The sequence below is a fragment of the Macrobrachium nipponense genome, chromosome 3, assembly GCF_015104395.2.
Source record: "Macrobrachium nipponense isolate FS-2020 chromosome 3, ASM1510439v2, whole genome shotgun sequence".
Taxonomy (NCBI): Eukaryota; Metazoa; Arthropoda; class Malacostraca; order Decapoda; family Palaemonidae; genus Macrobrachium; species Macrobrachium nipponense.
Window position 1 is genome coordinate 27,705,874 of NC_087202.1, and position 20,581 is coordinate 27,726,454.

At 38.6% G+C, this 20,581-nt stretch overlaps 1 protein-coding gene across 8 annotated transcripts in view; it reads left to right on the plus strand.

The window, feature by feature from the left end:
- Window positions 1-20,581, plus strand: part of LOC135221671 (longitudinals lacking protein, isoforms H/M/V-like) — a 196,436-nt gene that overhangs the window by 143,700 nt on the left and 32,155 nt on the right. For all 8 annotated transcript variants that reach the window (XM_064259387.1, XM_064259388.1, XM_064259386.1 and 5 more), the window contains one exon: window positions 11,087-11,217. In XM_064259387.1, the coding sequence (XP_064115457.1) occupies window positions 11,087-11,217 (131 nt within the window). The remainder of the gene's footprint in view (window positions 1-11,086; window positions 11,218-20,581) is intronic.

Sequence of the window (20,581 nt, forward strand, 5' to 3'; positions counted from 1 at the left end):
TTCCAAATCCCTGTTCATCCGACGTCCAGGAAGTTCCTTCACTTCTCTCTTGGGGGCAAGGTCTTCGAGTTCAAAGTCTTGTGCTTCGGGCTGATGACAGCCCCTCAAGTGTTCACAAGGGTCTTCTCTCTCGTGTCAAGTTGGGCCCATGCTCAGGGGATCCATTTGCTAAGGTACCTCGACAATTGGTTAGTCTTGGCAGTTTCCAGCAAACTGGGCATAGTAGTCAACCAGGAAAAGTCGAACCTCGTACATGCTCAAAGGATTCTCTACCTGGGCATGGTCATCGATACGACAGTGGCAAAAGTTTTACCGTTGGATCAGTGATTGGAGAAGTTGCGGGTGGTGGCACGCAACTTCGTGTCAGAATCACTTCAGTCAGCTCATCAGTGGCAGGTTCTTCTGGGAGTGTTGTCTTCCCTGGAGAAGCTGGTCCCTCATGGGCGTCTTCATCTTCGATCTCCGCGATGGAGACTGGGAGAATTCTGGTCTCCGGCGGGGGACTCACCCCTATTAATGGTTCCTCTGTCTCTGGAAGTGAGAGAAGACCTTTGTTGGTGGTTGGACGACCAGAATCTTTTGAAGGGTGTCCCTCTGCGTTCTCTTTCACCGGACTTCCTTCTGTTCTCAGACACCTCCCTCCAGGTTGGGGGGGCTCATTTAGGCGGCCTCATCGCTTCAGGCATTTGGTGTTTGGAGGACAAGCAGCAACATATCAACATCTTGGAGTTGAAGGCAGCCTTCCTGGGTCTGAAGGAGTTTCGGGAGATGGTAGAAGGTCATTCTGTCGTTCTCATATCGGACAACACCATGGTGGTAGCCTATGTGAACAAACAGGGAGGCTTGGTTTCTCATCAACTGCACGCCTTGACCGTCGAAGTTCACCAGTGGGCGGTCAGCAATTCGGTAGAGCTCTCAGCCAGGTATATCCCAGGCAAACGGAATGTGGTCGCAGACAAACTCGGTTAGATCCTAGGCACAGAGTGGTCCCTTCATCAAGTGGTAGCAGACAAGCTTTTCCAGGTTTGTGGGAGACCCATGCTGGACCTTTTTGCAACTCACTTCAACAGGAAGCTGGAGATATTCTGTTCAGTGGTTCCAGATCCTTTAGCATTGGCAGAGAACGCATTCCAACATCCCTGGGACAACTTGGTGTATGCCTTCCCTCCGTCTTGTTTGATCCATCAAGTTCTTAACAGGCTAATGAGTTCACAGAGTCTCAGGATGACTTTGGTAGCCCCTCTGTGGCCTCAGGCGGAATGGTTCCCAGATCTGGTGTCGTTGTAGTCAGAGGTTCCGAGGGAGATTCCCCCTTAGCGACATCTGTGTCAACCGCATGCGGAAAGGTTCCACCAGTCAGTAGAATCCCTGTCTCTTCATGGTTGGAGGCTATCAAGTATCTCCTCCGAGCGAGAGGCTTTTCTCAAAGAACAGTAGGGCATATGTCCAGCAGTCTCAAAAGTCGACCTCCGCGGTCTACCAAGGCAAATAGGCGATCTACTGTGATTGGTGTCGTAGACAGGGTTTTTCTCCACTAGCAACCTTTATTCAGCGAATAGTAGACTTTTTAACCTTCCCCAGAGACGAGAAACGTTTGTCCGTTTCTGCCATTAGAGGCTACAGGGCGGCCCTGAGTTTGGCGTTACGCCTTAAAGGTATCGACATCTCCTCTGCCTGGGAACTTTCCTTCCTAGTTATGGGTTTGAGCAATCTAGTTCTCCTAGAGAGCTCATGCCTCCGACATGGGATGTTTCCTTGATTCTCAAGAGCTTCACTAATAGTCCATACGAGCCCTTGCGTCGCTCATCTGACAGGAACTTGACGCTCAAGACAGTTTTCCTTCTGGCCTTGGCATCTTTCAAGAGGGTAGGAGAGCTCCATGGTCTGAGCTATGATGTGAAGCACACCAGGGGTTGGGGTCAGTGTCCTTTGAATTTGTCCCGGAATTCATGGCCAAGACCCAAAATCCCTCTGTGCACGATGACAGGTTCACTTTGTTTGCCATTCCATCACTGAATGACTTTGTGGGTGGTGATGCTCAAGAGCTTTTGTTGTACCCTGTCTAGGCCCTGCGTTGCTCTCTTAAAAGGACTCGGCATCTTAGACCAGGCTGCCGCAGACTTTTTGTTAGCACAGGCCATACAAAGAAAGATGTGTCTAAGAATACTATCTCTTTATGGATACAGGAAGCCATCAGACAGGCATACGTACTTGACTCTTGATGATTCCACCACCAAGTCTATGCAGGCTAGAGCGCATAACGTTAGGGGTATTGGTCCCTCTCTGGCTTTCAAAAAGAACTTGGCTGTACATAAAGTGCTGAGCACTGGTACTTGGTTATGTCAGTCCATGTTCACCTCTTCCTATCTTAAGGATGTTGCCCATAGAAATGCGGACACATTTTTCCTGGGTCCTGTGGTGGATGCCCAACAGGTTGTGTAACTACTCATAGTTGCCCTTAACAGGGCACTTTTGTATCTTACCTAAGATGATTGTGTGGATGAGAGAATGAGTGAGTTGGCTGGTCTCTTTCTGTCTCTTGTACCTTTCCTTCTTCCTTTGGGCGGGTTAAGACACGTCATTCACTGGACTGGTCTGATACAGGTGAGTAAGGTAGTCATACAGATAGTGGGGTTGCTTAATATACAAATATCATACCCTCTATTCGGTAGCATATGCTCCACTCCTTGGCAAGGAGGAGTTGGGAGTAGTACAAACCCTGGTGTATTGGTTTGCTATTGGACAGTCAAAGTTTCTCTTTGGTTCCCTATGAAATGGTTCTCCCATATATCATTGTATATCACTCAGGGTCTGAGTGGTTAGATTTCAATTTATCTAACTTCTCAACGGGCTTCAGTCCCTCTCCAGAAGTCATTTCTTCTGGAAGCTGGACTGGTGGGTAGGCCCCCAGCCAGTTTAGGATGTCTTGTACCTCCCTCCAAGTATGAGCCTATCCTATTGTTAAGACTGAAAGTTTGTTCGTGTATGAACAAATGACAAATTTTCTAAGACAGTTTGTATTTTTCATAGCTACAAACCTGAGGTCTTAACATTATACTGCCCACCTCTAGCCGCCCGTCTGTCTGTTAAGACATCCTGAGTTGGGAAAGACTGACGCAGTGGCATAGGTGAGTGGTCTTTGACTACCCTTCACCTGATCTACGCATGCGTTGCCAGATATCACAAGATTCCTTGCTTTCATCTGTTTTTTAACTGGATCCAGCTAGGCACTAGAAATTATCCTATTGTTAAGACCTTAGGTTTGTTGCTATGAAAAATACAAATTGTTTTAGAAAATTTATCATTTTATTTCTGAGAAAGCAGTCCTCATTTAGCCAATGAACTGTACTTTCTCCAGTGTTACGAGTAATTATGTCTGACTTTGGTAAGTTTATTATTAGTGTTAATATGGTTAATGGGTCAGTTAGTGTTAACAAATTCTTATTAAATGATTTTCTTGCTCTTATACATGTTTGATTTTGTAGTTTATTTGTTTCACATTTTGGGCTTACATAGTAAATATTTCCTTTCAGCTATTGGAACTGGAATTAGAATATAGAATTTAGACCATGAGGTCATTCATTGCTGAAAAGTAAATTGAGTGTAAAAAAAGATGGAAGAAAGATAGCAGTGGAAGTACAGTAAAAGGAATTGAAAGGGTTGCAGTCACGGCCACAAGGATGCTGCAGAGAACTTTTAGTAATGCTGCAGGGCAATTCAGCTACTGTTGAAAATTGATGAGATGATTGGAGTTGAAAATAAAATTATGAATAATGAATACTATACTAAAGTTTTTTACTAAAGAAAATTAAATTTAATATTAAAATGTGGACACTGTTCATACTACAGTATACTTACTAGCACATATATATTGAGGAATAGAATTTTTGTTACTTGCCATAAAGTAACATCACAATATGAGGTGAGAAAGAGAGGAAAGAGGCTGATAGACAGACACACTGAGTGCAGTTGCATGAAAAGCTAACTTGAATATGTCATAGACATATAAAATAAGAACACTGTCATATTACTGATTTACTTTTCCTTAGTAATGACAGTTTTTTAAAGGAAATACCTTTACCAGAATAACAGAAAATATCTGACTAATGCATATAGTATTACGTACTGAGCTTGCTCACTTGACTAAGTAGTTTTTATTAAATCAGTCTTGTTTGAAGATAATATTGACTAGCCTTATAAGATTAAGGGAATGTGCAAATGTCTACATACTGCAAGTTTTGGAAGAGATTGATGGAGGATTGCAACGAAAACATTGCTTTATGTATGTAACTTACCAAGTACTAATTATATTGCCTGAAGTTTCACTCACTGGCAGCTTAAATTTTGAAATTCACAGTAACACTAGTTTGTGTAGGTTAATTGGCCCCTCCCACTTTCAGGGTAAGGAAGGAATAATGCAGGTGAATCTCCAATAGTTTTCTGCTGGGTCATTACTAAAGTTTAGTTGTGAGCAGTCAGCTTGATTTTTATTTTCACCTGTTTCTTGATCAATGTTTTTCTCACTTAGAGTCATATTTAAATAAATTAGACAAGAACAGGAAACATAAAGCGGCCGCTTGAGCCGAGAGTAAAACTGGGGAATTAGATAGTTAAGTCTTCTGTAGATGTTCTCATAATTTCTGTACCCACTCCTTCCTTGTCCCTCATTCCTAATACTACTTAACTAATCAACCTGCTCCTTTACCTAGCTCCCTCGCTTCGAACCCCGACCCCCTTGCCAGTCTCGAGTCCAAAATGAATCGTAATTTGTTCCTAAACAATATACAAAGCATTGGTCCTTTACATGAGGAATATACTTATAGCGAAGCTGGAATACGGCTGTTAAACCCTTGAACAAGGTGGTTGGACAGTAACTACCATCCAACAGGCAGGGAAATTTGCCTATTTGCGATATTTTTCTCTGAGAAATATCCACAAATTACTGTACAGTGGACGACCCCCCCGTCTTAACGGTTCTCCAGATTCGCGGACTCACACATTCGCGGATTTCTCTCGGGAACGTTTCCCTGCATTATTCGCGGAAAATTCGCGCATTCGCGGTATTTTTCTATGATAAATATCCACAAATTCCTGGTTTTTTTTTTATGAATTTCATCATAAAATGCACTTTTTGTGATAAAACTATTAAAAAAACCATGTATGAAAATTTTTAGTGGTTTTTCTTGAGTTTTAACTAACAAAATAGGCTGTTTTTAGCATTTTTATAGGGGTTCCAAACATTCGCGGGTTCTAACTATTCACGGGGGGGTCTGGTACGCATCCCCCGCGAATACGGGGGGACCACTGTATTTTCTTACCAATTTCATCATAAAATGCACTTTTTGTGATAAAACTATTAGAAAGAACCAGGTATAAAAATTTTTGGTGGGTTTTTCTTGAGTTTTAACTAATAAAATAGGCAATCTTAGGCATTTTATAGGGGTTCCAAGTGTAGTCTGGTACCCGTCCTCCACGGATATGGCAGGACCATTGTACAGTGCCTGTTCCAAAGAAAGGCATATCTGCTGACTACATTAACTACAGACTATGTGCTTTCCAAAGTTGCAGAAAAACTTATTTTTAAACCACTACAGGCAGTCTCCGGTTATCGTTGACTTGGGCTTGTCTAGCACCGAAATGCATCAATTTCCGGTTATCAGTGGTGATAATAGAGTATATTGGCGCTGATACATATCTAACAGAGGCACCATTAACTGGTTATTGGCACTGGTAAATGCCAAAAATCGCAAATTTTTTCTTAATGGCAATTTTCGCTGATCATCGAGCCATCAGAATAGAACCCCAACCAATTACCAGGGACTGCCTGCATATAAAAATGTTGAATCTATGCATGTAGGATGCTCTTTAAGACTTGATGTGCCATTTGCAATGGCACCTTGATAAAGGTTTTGACTGCAGAGTAATTCACATACATTTTAGGGCTGCTTTCAATTTAGTTAATCACAAAGCACTTACAGGTAGGCAGCAGTGAGTGAACTGGATTGTGTCTGGAGTTCCATAGGGCTGTGTGGCCAACTGTTATTTTTAGTGTATATAAGTGACATGGTTGTTGGCCTGCTAAAAAGATTGTTCAGTATGCTGATGATGGTGTAGTAAAATCTCCACTTTTCAGAAATGAAGCTGCCCTCAGCCTCATAGGGACATGGACCAGATCTGGGAATGAGGTAGTTGGTGGGGTAGGAGGCTGAACTCCAGTTAGATGAAAACACTATTGATTAGCAAATCTTGTACAGATTTCCACACCATTCACCCCTTCAGGTGAATGAGTTGAAGCTTAACTATTCTAGGTGTAACTTTTGACTGACATCTAACTTTTGAGAAACTTCTAATGGAAGTTTCAGGAATGCTACACGAAAGTTAGGTATTGTTCGTAAGGCCTCATATATTTTATAAGTGATAAAATCAATGCAACATGTTTTAGGTCATTCATACTCCCTCTACTAGAGTACTGTTCTCCAGTGTGGATGTCTGCTTCTACCAGCAATTTATCTCTTTTTAGGTTGAGTGGTTCGTGGTGAGTGGTTTGTTTTCTAATAGTAGTAGTTATGACTTGTATTTTACATAAGTTATATTTCAACAGAGATCTTTCACATTCACAATTGATCCTTGATCCCTGTTATCTGCCAAGAAAAACCAGATTTGCTGGACAGCAACACCAATATGCTGTAGATTTGCCTTGCTTTTGAACCTCTCAGTTCCAGAGGTCCTTTACAAGTATTGTATTCAAGTTACGATAATTTGTTGTACAATAATTCGATTTTACAATGGAGTTAGTAATTAATAACGGTACAACATTATTTTAGAAATATGTATTTTTATATTTTGCAGGCAGCAGTGTGCAATCAGGCAGCGAGAGAGGCCAAATTACAATCGTCTTTACTTCTTTACCTCCATATCTTTATACCATCTTCTAAGTTAAATAAGTTTTAAAAATTTCAAGAGAATGATGGAAGTGTTGTTTTAACGTTATACCTGCTGCATACATGTGTACAGCCATGAACAACCGAACGAGAAACCACTTTTGTTTGCTACCGTATATTTCGGCGTATAAGTCGACCCTTTAGCCCCAAAAAATCATGCCAAAATTAGGGGGTCGACTTTTCCAACGGTAACAAAAAGTGAATTATTATTTTGGCATATCATACAGGAATCCAGGCTTTACAGTTGACTAATAACAATGACAGCCTTGCTGCAAGGTAAACTAAACAGATGTATAAGAAACTACCCAAGTAATTAAAAACATTTGTTTCACACTAATACCACAATAATAATGCATTAGAACAATCCATTACCTTAAATAAAATAAAAAAAAAATCAAAGTAACTTGGAAGAAACCCCGATCGCACAGCAAGTGTAAACATTGCGTAGCCATTTGTAGTACCGTAATTGAGAAGGATGCGTTCACTCTGCCAAATCATAAGTTCTTGCTGCAGCATGTTGTTTGTTTCTTTGGCAAGTTCATTACTTTTCAGTTTAAAAACTGGATTCGAATTTTCTTCGTTTTGTCGGAGGTTCCATGGGTGCGTTAAGTATAAAAATAGCTCTTTCTTCTGCTTGTGTTTTCCCCCAATTGAGCCTGTTTATGCCATAGAAGGACCAATGGTCAAGGAATATTCCAACATAATAATAAAATACCGGCACGTCCTTGTTTTAACAACCCAATCAAAACATTAACTTGAGTGGCAGTTTATACATACGAATATACGTAGGCTGTTATGCAGCGTTAGTTAGCGCTTTGTTTGTTTACATTACACTCGAGTAATGTATCTTTCGTTTCGTCATTTCTAATCATATTTTCCGGTATTCATCTTTTATATATTACACAGATTTGTTAATATACCGAGTATATTACCTGTATTTCATATGGTAAGTAGAGCAACATATGTACCGTAATAACATTCAGGTTATTTTATACGATACGTTTTACACTGCTGCTTATATTGAGCGTATGTTTGGCCTCACATATGTACCGTAATAACATTCAGGTTATTTTATATGATATGTTTTACCCTGCTGCTTATTTTGAGCGTACAGTTGGCCTCACATTTTGTAGGTAGACTAATATACCCGATATTAGTTAAAATCATAAAAATTTACTCAGGATTGGGGGGTCGACTTATCTTCCGGTCGACTTATACGCCGAAAGATACGGTAATACAATTTAATCTGATAATAACAACATCCAATAACAACATCCTTTTTGCTTGTATTTCAACCATTGTACGACAGTAAACACTTCCGTAGTTATGTTATAAATGATGTTATGTAGAATAGGACTGATATAATTTTATGTAATAATTTTACTTGCTGTGAGATCGTCATAATATACTTTTAAATTGAAGCTGTTAAAGTAATATTCAGGCTGCTAATGGCTAATATCATGCATTGGCAACATGGATAAAACTCCCAAACATTGATATAAATTCAAACACAGCTGTGGATAAAACAAAGAAATTTTTTTTATCAAAACTACTGGGCATGAAAGGGCACATTTTACTGTTCTTTTCATACTGATAAAAGATAAGGTAAAGCTCGTATTACCAATGAAAACAAGTGAAAACAAATGGAATCGCTGGATTTTTATGCAATCTATTAAAAAAATGAATTTAGTTCAAAATGAGACATATTAAGTTAATATTTTACTTAAAAACATGTTGTATAACGAAAAATGACTTAGTTCCATATAAGTAAAGTAATCTAGATATTCATTTATGGTAACTAGGAGCAAGGACATTCGCTGAAAATGAGTTTAATACAGCATACTAAACTCATATTTGCCATCAACTGATTTCCAAACCAAACCAAAACATTGACTGCTATGTTAGTATTTTATAATATGCTATAATATGAGGATACATACAATTTTACTGGATACAGTGAAGTAATTTATCACTTTAGAAAAAAAAATTCATGGAAAAGATGCAGGTTGCTGTGGTAGTGTTTAACACTCGTCCCAGTTTTTATACCGACACCTTTTATATAGGTGAGCGAGTCAGAAGCTTCTGACATGTCCAATTTAGCAGTTCTCTGGTATTATAGCAATATTTTACTAGAAATAGTGCTAAAGCAGACATATTTCACTGGGCGACACGGCTTCCCTCGCCCAGAAATAGATTTTTCCTACGTCAAAATCCCTTTTTTATTACATTTGTATTTTATGATTAGTATACATAGCTATCAGCAAGCCTGACACCATTCAATAATGCCGAAGTCGGACCGAATCAGATTCTCGTTTCATGTTCAATTTCTTTTTGTACTGAATCATATGATATTCTTGTTTCGTGTTCAATTTCTTTCTGTACTGAATTATCATAAGTCAGAATGCATTGAACCTCCAGGATTAGCCCATATTAATAATTACCATACCGATATGTAGTATATACAGTAGACCCCCCGTATTCGCGTTCTCCAGATTCACGGACTCACACATTCGCGGATTTCTCTCGGGAACGTTTCCCTGCATTATTCGCGGAAGGAAAATTCGCGCATTCGCGGTATTTTTCTGATAAATATCCACAAATTCCTGGTTTATTTGATGAATTTCATCATAAAAATGCACTTTTGTGATAAAACTATTAAAAAAACCATGTAGGAAAATTTTTTTTTAAGTTTTTAGTGGGGTTTTTCTGAGTTTTAACTAACAAAATAGGCTGTTTTTAGCATTTTTATAGGGGTTCCAAACATTCGCGGGTTCTAACTTTTCACGGGGGGTGGTCTGGTACGCATCCCCCGCGAATACGGGGGGACCACTGTAGTATACTTTAGGCTAGGCTACTGAATATGCATACGATATATCATAGTGTACGTTAGGCTAACTCTTATTAGTGTTATTTAATTTCTCTTTGTACTGAATTATCATAAGTCAGTATGCATTGAACCAAGAGAATTAGCTGATATTAACAATTACTATTACTGTATATACATAGAGTAACTACACAGTGTAGTGTATTCTAGGTATATATGTGAAGATGGTACTGATTACCTAGTGTTGGCTCCAGCGCCTCAATGTCGTGGTTGGTGGGGTTTGGTGTTTGCATCCCACCGTTGTGGCGCGGGTTCGATTCTCGGCCATTCCATTGAGGAGTGAGAGATGTGTATTTCTGGTGATAGAAGTTCACTCATGACGTGGTTCAGAAGTCACGTAAAGCCATTAGTCCCGTTGCTGAATAACCACTGGTTCCACGCAACATAAAAACACCATACAAACAAACAAACTAGTGTTGGCTAGGCTATATTCGAGATATGGTTATTTTCAACAAACGATGGCTTTTATGGAACCTAACCCCATCGTAAGTAGGAGAATATACTACTTGTATTCCTGACACTGTTGGACGTGTGGAACAACCTCCCCAGGAAGTTGTGCTATTGGAACTTCAGAAGTTCAAGCAAAGGTGCAATACATTACTACCCTAATAGTGGATTTCTCTCTCGAACATATCAGCCCATCCCACTATTCAAGGGAAATTCACCTATTCGCGGTATTGTTCAATTTTTTTTTTTTTTTTTTTTTTTTTAAATCAATTTTATCATAATATGCACTTTTTGTAATAAAACTATTAAAAAACCATGTATTAAAATTTTGAGCGGGTTTTCTTGAGTTTATCTAACAAAAGAGGCCGTTTTAATCATTTTTATAGGGGTTTGAACTATTCGCAGGTTCTAGCTATTCATGGGGGAGTCTGGTGGCGCATCTCCCATGAATGGGGACGGGGAACCACTGTACTTCCTAATGAACACCATATTCTTTGAAAGCTGGAATTTCAAGTCATTGACACCTGTGGGCTTGTTCCATATGGTATTCATAATAATACATAATCAGTTGGATGTTTATCATGCTTATTAGGGATAATTGGGTATGTTTTATAGTACATCTTTATGCAACAAATATTTGGATATAGTGTACTGTAGTACAATTTTTTGTTATATTGCTGTTAGTAATGTGGTACCTACATTTTATGTAGATATGACGCAAGTGAAAAATGAGGGTTTCAGGTTGTTTTCAGTATTTCATGACGAAAAGTGTCTTCATTGTGACATTTTCTGCAATTACTCTTTTCTTTTTCAGTATTTCGGGTACTTGGCATATTTGGTGTGACTGGGCGTAAAAAGAGATATTCTGTCACTGAGGCAGAGCTCCAAAGACGTCAAGGACCACCGGAACACTTCTCAAATAATGCTATGAAGACCTATTTGAGGGTGAGTAAAATTTACTTTAAAGTGAGAACTTACTTTATATTCTAAATTTGAAGGTGTGGATTACATAAAAAAAAACAGGTTTTGATATGGGAAAACCTACTTTGGTAGTTTCTGTTGAGCCCTCAAGTACAGTAGTACCTCGAGATACGAAATTAATCCGTTCCGAGGCGGCCTTCGTTATAATGAGTTTTTCGTATCGTTGGAACACATTTTTACATGTAAAATGGCTAATCCTTTTTTTGTTCCAAGCCCTCCAAAAACACCCCATTAAATTTCATAATAAAGCTAATTGACCTATAAAACAATGAAATACTACAACAATTTGGACCATTCAATACCTAAATTAAGAATAAAAATCCAAACCTGTAAATAAAGTGTATATTAGTGTACAAGAAATATTATTACTGTAACGTAAAATGTCGAAGCTTACCTTTCGAGTGAGGCTATCTCCGAAAGTGGCGGCAGAGGAGGAGGAGGAGGACAAACGGCAGATACGTACACTTAACTTTACGAAACACATAAAAAAAATGTCAAAAAACAAACTAAACTTTACAAAACACATTAACAAAACTGTAACACTTAACTTTACAAAAACTTAAAATTAAAATTTATTTTGTCTTTTTTTTTATTTTTACATTTCGTTTTACTCTTTTATAGTTTACGTAATTTCAATTTCTTCACCACCGAATGGATGCCAGTCCCTTTACGGAATTTTTCGAACCACCCATGAGAAGCCTTGAAACTCGGGTTGCCGTTGATGTCCCCTCTCTCCGCCGTCGTCTTTGGCTTGGGCAATCAAATCGCCGAAAATAGCGCTGGCCTTCTGGCAGATTGCCGTCTCGGTTATCGTATCGCCACGATTTCTTTGTCCTCGATCCATACAAGAAGCAGCCTTTCCATTTCATTATGCACATGGCTCCTCTTGTTGGACAAAATAGCGACGCCCTTGGAAGGTGTAGCTGCTTGATGGCTTCCTTCTTGCTTAAGGATGGTGCCTATCGTCGACGGATTTCAGCCGTATTCCTTAGCGATCACACTCAACCGCAAGCCAGCTTCATACTTTTTTATTATCTCCATTTTTGTCTCCATAGAAAGCATTCTCTTCTTTCTGTGAACTTCAGCAACTTTCTTGGGACCCATGACTCTATGTACTGTACGTAATTAAGTTACTTCTCACAACACGATAAAGTAGCACAACACGATAATATGTACGTACTGCAACGAAATCACTAACAAACCGAATTTACGTTACTAAACGAAATCGTTGGAAGCGCGAACGAATGCCGATTGCGTACGGTAAAGTTTCGGGTGCGAAGTGGCCGAGGTAAAGCACGCCAACACGTAGTACGTATGTATAGAAGATGCATGATGGGAGGGATGCTGTCCAATTAGAGAGAAGGATTCATGGCTTGGCTAGCATCAGGAACAATGGGAGAGCAGGAGGATGGTGGCGAGTCTACTATAACTAAGATGGCGGCGTGCGGCGCGAGTTTCAAAATTGTTATGGGGCGAATCTCGGACTTTCAGAAACCTTTCGTGTCTTGAAAACTTTTCGTATGTTAGAGCAGTAAAATTTCGTCTTTGCTTTCGTAACTGGATTTTTTGTAAGTTGAGCCTTTCGTATCTCGAGGTACTACTGTATTACCCTTCCATGGTCTATCCAGAGCTCCATGGTGACCAGACTAATGTCAAAAAGATCTCTTTTAGCGGGTCTTGTGACTGGGTATTGTGTCGTAATGATAAACATTATAATACATGATAGAGTATAAATGGATTCAGGATATGAGGGCACTTTCTCGTATTCTCAGCAAATGCCAAAACCCAGTTTACCTACGTCAAAACCTGTGGTTATGCACATATGTACCATCATATTGTTTACATGCTACCAAAATTGGACCAAGAAGCCATTCCTTCTTGTTGGCCGATGCAGGATGATCCTTTACCCGAATCTCATGTCTTTTCGTTAGGGAAGTGGAAGGGTTTAGATGACTCAACATCAACTACCAAAATTAGGTTTTTCCTATGACAAAACATTTTTTTAAGTGTCCTCAAGGAGCTTTACACAAAAATTGACAGGTGACTAAAAGCTCTCAAATTTCAATCCCCAGAACCCAAAAACATTTCTAGTCCATCCAGGGTCAAGCCACAAGTTTCAAGGCCCCATTCTTTATTCCAACTACCTTTAGGTCTGGTAGTAAAGAACAAGAAACAAAGTGTGAAATTCTGTGGTGGCTTACCTAAGCATGCTAGGCATGATTGCAGTATTGTCAAACCTTCCCCGGTGATAGTTAGCATACCCGACTGTTAAGAAGACCCATGGTTTGCTGCTGTAGCACCTATGGGTCAGGACTATCCATGCCACCTACCAATACACAGTTTAGTCTAAATTGTTTGAGCTTGTACCAATAGTGTTGCTATTGTATAGGAAAAGATGGACCTTCTGGGATGTGTGCTGTGACTTCTAGATAAACAAGTGCTTGAACTGGGTATAATGTTTTGTCTGCTAAGTCTAGTTTACTTGGAGTAGGAGATTTCCTTCTTAAAGGAATATCATTCTTGACCAGGAATGACAGGCCAGACGACAATAATAACTAATGGTCAGCCATCTGCATGATGTATTGTCCCTGTCTAAGAGAGCCCAGTTTGCTAATATGAGCTTCTGATGCTAATGCAACCAAGATTGTCTATTATAGCTTGTGAGTTGTGATTATGTTGAGTCTGCTGAATTAAGTGGCTGATCAAAGTCTAAGCACCTTGTTCAGGGACCAAGTAATCGGAACCTTTCGAGAGTAGGTCTTTGTAGTGCAAAGGAGCTCAGAAGGGAAGTGACAATTTCTATGCTGGAGTCAATCCTGAATCCATAAGTCAGTGGTTCCATTAATGCTGCCTTGTATGCCATGGTTGTTGTAACTGCAAGGTGTTTGTCTTCAAAAGATACAATAAATTTTTCACTCCTACTGACTGGGATAAAATAGCGGACAGTATTGTGACTTATCTCTTCACCATTTGTTAAAGTAATAGGAATCAATGCATTTATGGCCAATTTGGTGCTATTAAATAGCTGTTCCTTTGAATGTTAGGAGTTTGCTCAACGCCTTCGAAATCTGGAACAATGGAGGAGAAAGATACATTGTCCTCTAGTTGTTCCAGTCTTGTAGGAAGGCATCTCTTGTTGCTTGACTGGTCGTTTGTGATTCTCATATGTGGCAAACAGGTCCACTTCCAGCTGTGGAAATATTTTGGCTATTTTCTGAAAAGAGTGGTTGTCCAACATCTTCTCCGTTAAGAGTGTTGTTTTCCTTGATAGAAAGTCTATTATTACACTGAGACCCATAAAGTGAATTGCAGACAAGTGCTACTTTGTTGCTTTTGCTATTGAAGGATGGCTAGCTTTATCATATTGAGAGGTGAGCATCATCCCAACCTCTTGATGTAGGACATTGCAGTCATATTGTCTAGAACAGACCAAATGTCTCTCTTCTGGAGGTTTGAGTATTCTGAAAAAAAAAAATGACAGCCATCAGCTCAAGGAAATTGATATGACAATTCCTGAGAGTTACTGGCCATCTCCCTGCCACCCGGCAGTCCTCCTTATTGAGGAGTCAGGGTAATCTGTATCGCCAGAGATTCCTTCCATGATCTTTTTAAATCTTTGATGAGTTCGGTCTCGCATATTGTTTGTTGCATGCAATAGCTAAAATTCGTTCACATTCATTTGTTGTAATCCTTATGGGTGCCGGTCCCAAGCCCGGATAAATAGGAAGGGTTGGTGTCAGGAAGGGCAACCGGCTGTAAAAATCTATGCCAAAACCTAAAAATGGAATGAGCCGAAATATGAAAAGAGGTAATACCAGGTTGTACTCTGTAAACAACGCACAGAGACATCGCCCTAACTCTGTGACAAGGCGAGGGCTACTGCATCAGGGGCGGGTGCAGCTAAAGAAGCGAGCTCACGGATTTAGAATATGTCACCTTAAAATTGGGTCCATGACTGGGAGAGGTGGAGAATTGGCTGACTTGATGAGAGAAAAGAAAGTAGATGTTATGTGTGTGTGTAAGAAACACGATGGAAAGGAAATACGTAAAGCTAAAGAGCTGGGTGATGGATATAAGCTATTATTATAGTGGACCAAATAAACAAGGTAGATGGAGTCCAAATAACGGTAGGAAATGGAGGTTGGCATAATGCTGTCTGGAGAACTGAAGAATAGAGTGATAGAAGTGCATAGAAAGAAATGACCATATCATCAGATTGAAAGATATGTTATGGAGGAGAGATTCTGAATATTATAAGTGCATATGAACCACAAGTTGGTTTCACAGAAGAAGAGAAGGGAAATTTCTGGAGAGATGTGGATGGAGTAATGCAAGAACTGGAAGAACATGAGAGGGTGATAGTGGGGGCAGATTTGAATGGCCATGTCAGAAGTGAAAATGAGGTGATTGATCAGGTGCTTTGGGGCCATGGAATTGGGGAGAGAAACCCAGGAGAGAGTGTGGTGGACTTTGCTGTGTCATTTGACATGGCAATGGTAAACACATTATCTTTAAGAAGAAAAAGGGAAACCACATGATAAAATATAGGTGGGGGGGGGGGGGGGGGGGGGGGGGGGGGGGGGGGGGGGGGGGGGGGGGGGGGGGGGGGGGGGGAAGATGCTCCCAGATAGACTACTTCCTATATAATAGGATAAAGCTGGTGGAGGTCAAGAACTGCAGTTATCCCAGGCGACTATGTAGCCCCCCCAACACAGACTGCTATGTATGGATTTGAAGCTAAAAAGGGAAAGAAAAACCAAAGCTAAAGGGATAAGAAAATTAAATGGTACAAATTAGTGAGGGAAGGGGATAAGAAGAGAGAGTTTAAGAGGAGGGTTTTGAAGGATATTGATATAGGAATTGAAGATGTTCAAGAATGGTGAACACGAAATGCAGCAGCAATGAGAAGGCATGGAAAGGAGCTGCTAGGAAAGACATTGGTATCATATGGGTAGAAAAGGAGAGTTGATGGTGGGATGAAGATATTGAGGAAGTAGTAAAAGATAAGGAGGCAAAAAAAAGATGGGAAGTCATAGTCCATGGAAGACAGATAGTTTCAGAGAGAAAAACAAGGTGGTGAAAAAGGTAATATCCCAAGCTAAAGCAAGGTTGTATGATTATGTGTACAATGAGCTGGGGACAATGGAAGGATTAAACAAGATGATCAAGCTATCAAAGGCTAGAAATAAGAGCTCCAAAGATATTACACATATCAAACAAATAAAAGATCAAGTTGATGTAGTACTTAGAAAAGAGGAAGACATTGTGAGATGGAAAAAATATTTCGAACAGTTGTTAAATGAAGAAAATAATGACTAATAAGAGAGGATGGGCAAGTAAACATTGGCATGGTAATGAGGTTTTCTAAGCAAGAGGTACTAAATGCACAGAAGAAGATGAAGAATGGGAAGGCAGCCAAACCAGACATGATTCCTGTGGAGGCATGAAAAGCATTAGGAGATGAAGGAGTGGATATACTGTACGATCTTATGATAAAGATCCTTGAGCAGGAAAAGATACCAATTGAGTGGCGTGGGAGTATATTGATCCCAATATATTTTGTCTAGGGCAACTAATGGAGAAATCTGGGGAAAAGCTTATGACCAAGTCCCAAAACAAGAGATATGGAGGAGTATGAGGGAGAAGATGTTGCCAGAGAAGTACATGTGATTGATACAAGAGATCTACCGGAATGTATTTACCAGAGTAAGGAGCAGTGTTGAAATGAGAGTAGGATTACACCAGGGGTAAGCTCTGAGCTCATTTATCTTTAACATAAGATGGATGTTATAATACTGATGGTAAGGGAGCCAGTACCATGGAACATATTGCACGTGGATGATATTGTTCTGTGCGCATGAGAGCATGGGAAGGATTCTGGAAAATGAAATTGGAAAGATGGAGACAAGTAAGTAACTGGGAGGTACAAGGAAGGAAATGAGAATAACGTAGATCTGAAGACAGAATGTATGTGTACACTTAAGTTGGAGGAAGTATGGAAGAGTAAAACATCGGGTATATGCAGGCTGGAACAACTGGAGAGCGGCCTCTGGAGTTCTTCGTGACAAAAGAGTACCGCTGAGGTTAAAGGGAAAATTTCACAAGACGGTGGTAATAACAGCAATGCTGTATGGTACGGAAACAGCAAGCAAGGTGGATGTGCTGGGGGTGACAAGAGAGGATAGGATCAGAAATGACTATATAAGGGGGTCAACTAAGGTTGATGGAAATATCAGAGAAAGTGCAGGAGGGGAGGCTGAGATGGTATGCACACCTGTTGAGGAGAAATGAGGACCACGGTGGGAGACATACCTTGGTGATGGAGGTTCAAGGAAGAAGAAGAAGAGGGAGACCAAGAAAGAAATGGAAGGACTGTGTGGGAGGAGACTTACATGAGAAGGGAATTGATGAGGCAGAAGTGCTGGATAGGAATAGATGGAAACAGCGGCTCCATATAAAAATGGGAACCAGCTGGGAAGAAGATTGATGCAAATTGCAATAAGCCTGTCATACGTTATAATTACTGTTTGGAAACTGTGGTGTGCCAGGCACATTTTGAGAACTTGCCTTATTCTGTTTTGAATATAATGGGGAGATTCATTACTGGGCGTGATGTAGCATTTTGTCAATTTATCATGAAACCTCGGTAATCGCGGGGGATGGGGAACACAACCACCCCAGTTAAGCAAATAACCGCGTTATCACAACCCTCAAAAAAACCATAGGCTGTAGCCTAACTACCTATTTCAGTAGTTAAAGTCACCAAATATGTCCTATCTATGAAAATTCTTATAGACTAACTGCCTATTTTAACACCTAATGTACCTTAAACTATTGTATGGGTATTCACTATTGAATTATTGATCCAGCCTAGCCTGATATACTTGGAATTAGTGCAACTTAAACTATCCCAACCACATGGCCTTCTCCTAATAGTAGTAGTAGAAGGGAATTGTCTTTGAAACGTCTCCCTCCGTTTTATTCCTCCTTGGTTTTTGTTTGTTTAAGTTTTATGTCTATAATGACATGAATGTTTTATAAATTCTTTCCTATTTTCATTCCCCTTCGTCAGATCGGCAAACAAAAGTATATTCAGTAATAATTCATCTTTATTTTCATCATATTGCTGCTGCACCAAACTATTTTGTGAATTAATACATTTATGTTAAAAAAAATTATTTGCTGTAATGATTACAATACCCTATTATAATATTAATGTATAACAGCAAAATACAGTAATAAGTCTATTTTTGTCATTTGTTTACATTGAGAATGAACTGGTGGATGTTTATTACCAAAAGAATGATTTAGGAAAACAATTTCGTTGCTAAAAGTAATGGAATTAATATTATTTTTAATCATGTACATAAAAGTTTATGATATAGAAATTCATATTTCATTGAGAGAGAGAGAAAAAAAAAATTAGTTACTGTACTGATTACAGTACCATACTGCAATATTAATGTAATCACATCAACGTAAAGTAATCATTGCATACTGTAAACTTGTAAAGTGTATTTTTGTCTTTTGAAAAATGCTTTCCCCAAGGAATTATTCCTTGAAAAGTCTTTTTCTTATAAAGATATGCCAATAATATATGGTAGGCATTTTATTATGAAGATATGCCAATAATATATAAGAGGTGTGTTGTATTATAATTATATGTCAATAATATATAAGGTAAAAAATTGTTTTATTACATTTACACTTCATTGTCAATCGCAAACAACAATACAATAATCTACGACAATTATCGTTTGTGTGACTGCATTGTTCAGAGAAGTTAATTACGTACTACCAAATTAATAATGAAGTTCAAATTAAAAAGTAATGTTATCCTAAATGTTATTACTACCATAACTACACTACTATTGAAATTTCTAAAGGTTACTGAACGATAAAGGGCGCTGTGAATGCAAGTTACTCATCAACGTAACTGTAAGTTTGCATTTTGTTGTCGGCCACTTGGAGTATAATTTGAGCTCAGTTATGTAGAATTATTTTTTGAATAGGACTATATATTATGAAAGTATGCCAATAATATATTAAGGTGAGAATGGTTTTTATTACCTTTATTGTTCAGTTAATATCATAATGTGAATCTCTTCATATCTGTTGATGGTTATTTGCAATGGTGACCAGGCTTAGCCTTCCGATATAAAAACGTCATGTATATACAGTGGGTCCCCGTATTTGCGTTCTCCGGATTCGCGGATTTCTCTTTGGACCATATCTACCCATTATTTGTGGGGAATTCACATATTCGCGGGTGGGTTTTTCCAACAATAAATAATCACTGATTAGTGTATTTTGATTTTCATGAATAAATTCATTTTTATGATACAAAAATGATTTACTAATTTTAAAATATTAATATTGATCAATACTGTATTAGTAAGTTTAATAAGATTAAATGATATCACATAATAACAATTAATAATTCTCTCTCTCTCTCTTACAGAGATGTATGTTTTTTGTATGATAAATAAATGATTTACTAATTTTCAAATAATATTAATGTAAAGAGCAATCAATTCATTAAAGAAAATACTAAAGTGAATTAGTAAGATTTTAGTTTATAAATTAAAAAAAATATATAAGAATGAAGGAAATCCCAAAAGAAAATACTAAAGTGAATTAGTAAGATTTTAGTTTATAAATTAAAAAATTATATAAGAATGAAGGAAATCCCAGTCTTCAAAAAAGAACTCCAGGTACCAAGCTTGGGGGGCTGAGGTCCAACAGCTGTCAAATCAAGTAATATGACAGGAGGGGAGGGAGTGTGTTCTCCCTCTCTCTCTCTCCACTGAGATGAGACTTTTATGGTACATGTATGTATATGTTTATTAATATTTTCAAATGATAATAATAATAACTGTAATTACATAGTATTTTACAGAAATACTACAATAATCTTTCCATTTCACTCACAAAATAAGAATAACTTTCTTACAGAGATGTATGTTTTTTGTATGATAAATAAATGATTTATTAATTTCCAAATATCAATATTAATGTAAACAGCAATAATATCAATTCATTAAAGTAACTACTAAAGTGAATCAGTAAGATCTTAGTGTATAAATAAAAAAATTATTTAAGAATGAAAGAAAAACTGTTTACCCCGCACCATGTCTTTGAACTCCAGGTAGTCAAGCTAAGGTGGCAGAGGTCCAGCAGCTGTCAAATATATCAAGTAATGTGACAGGAGGGTAGAGTGTTTCCACTCAAGTTCATGTAATTTCTCTCTCTTTCTCTTTTACTAAGATGAGAGAATTTCTATGGTACATGTGTATATGTTTAATAATATTTTTGCATAATATAACAA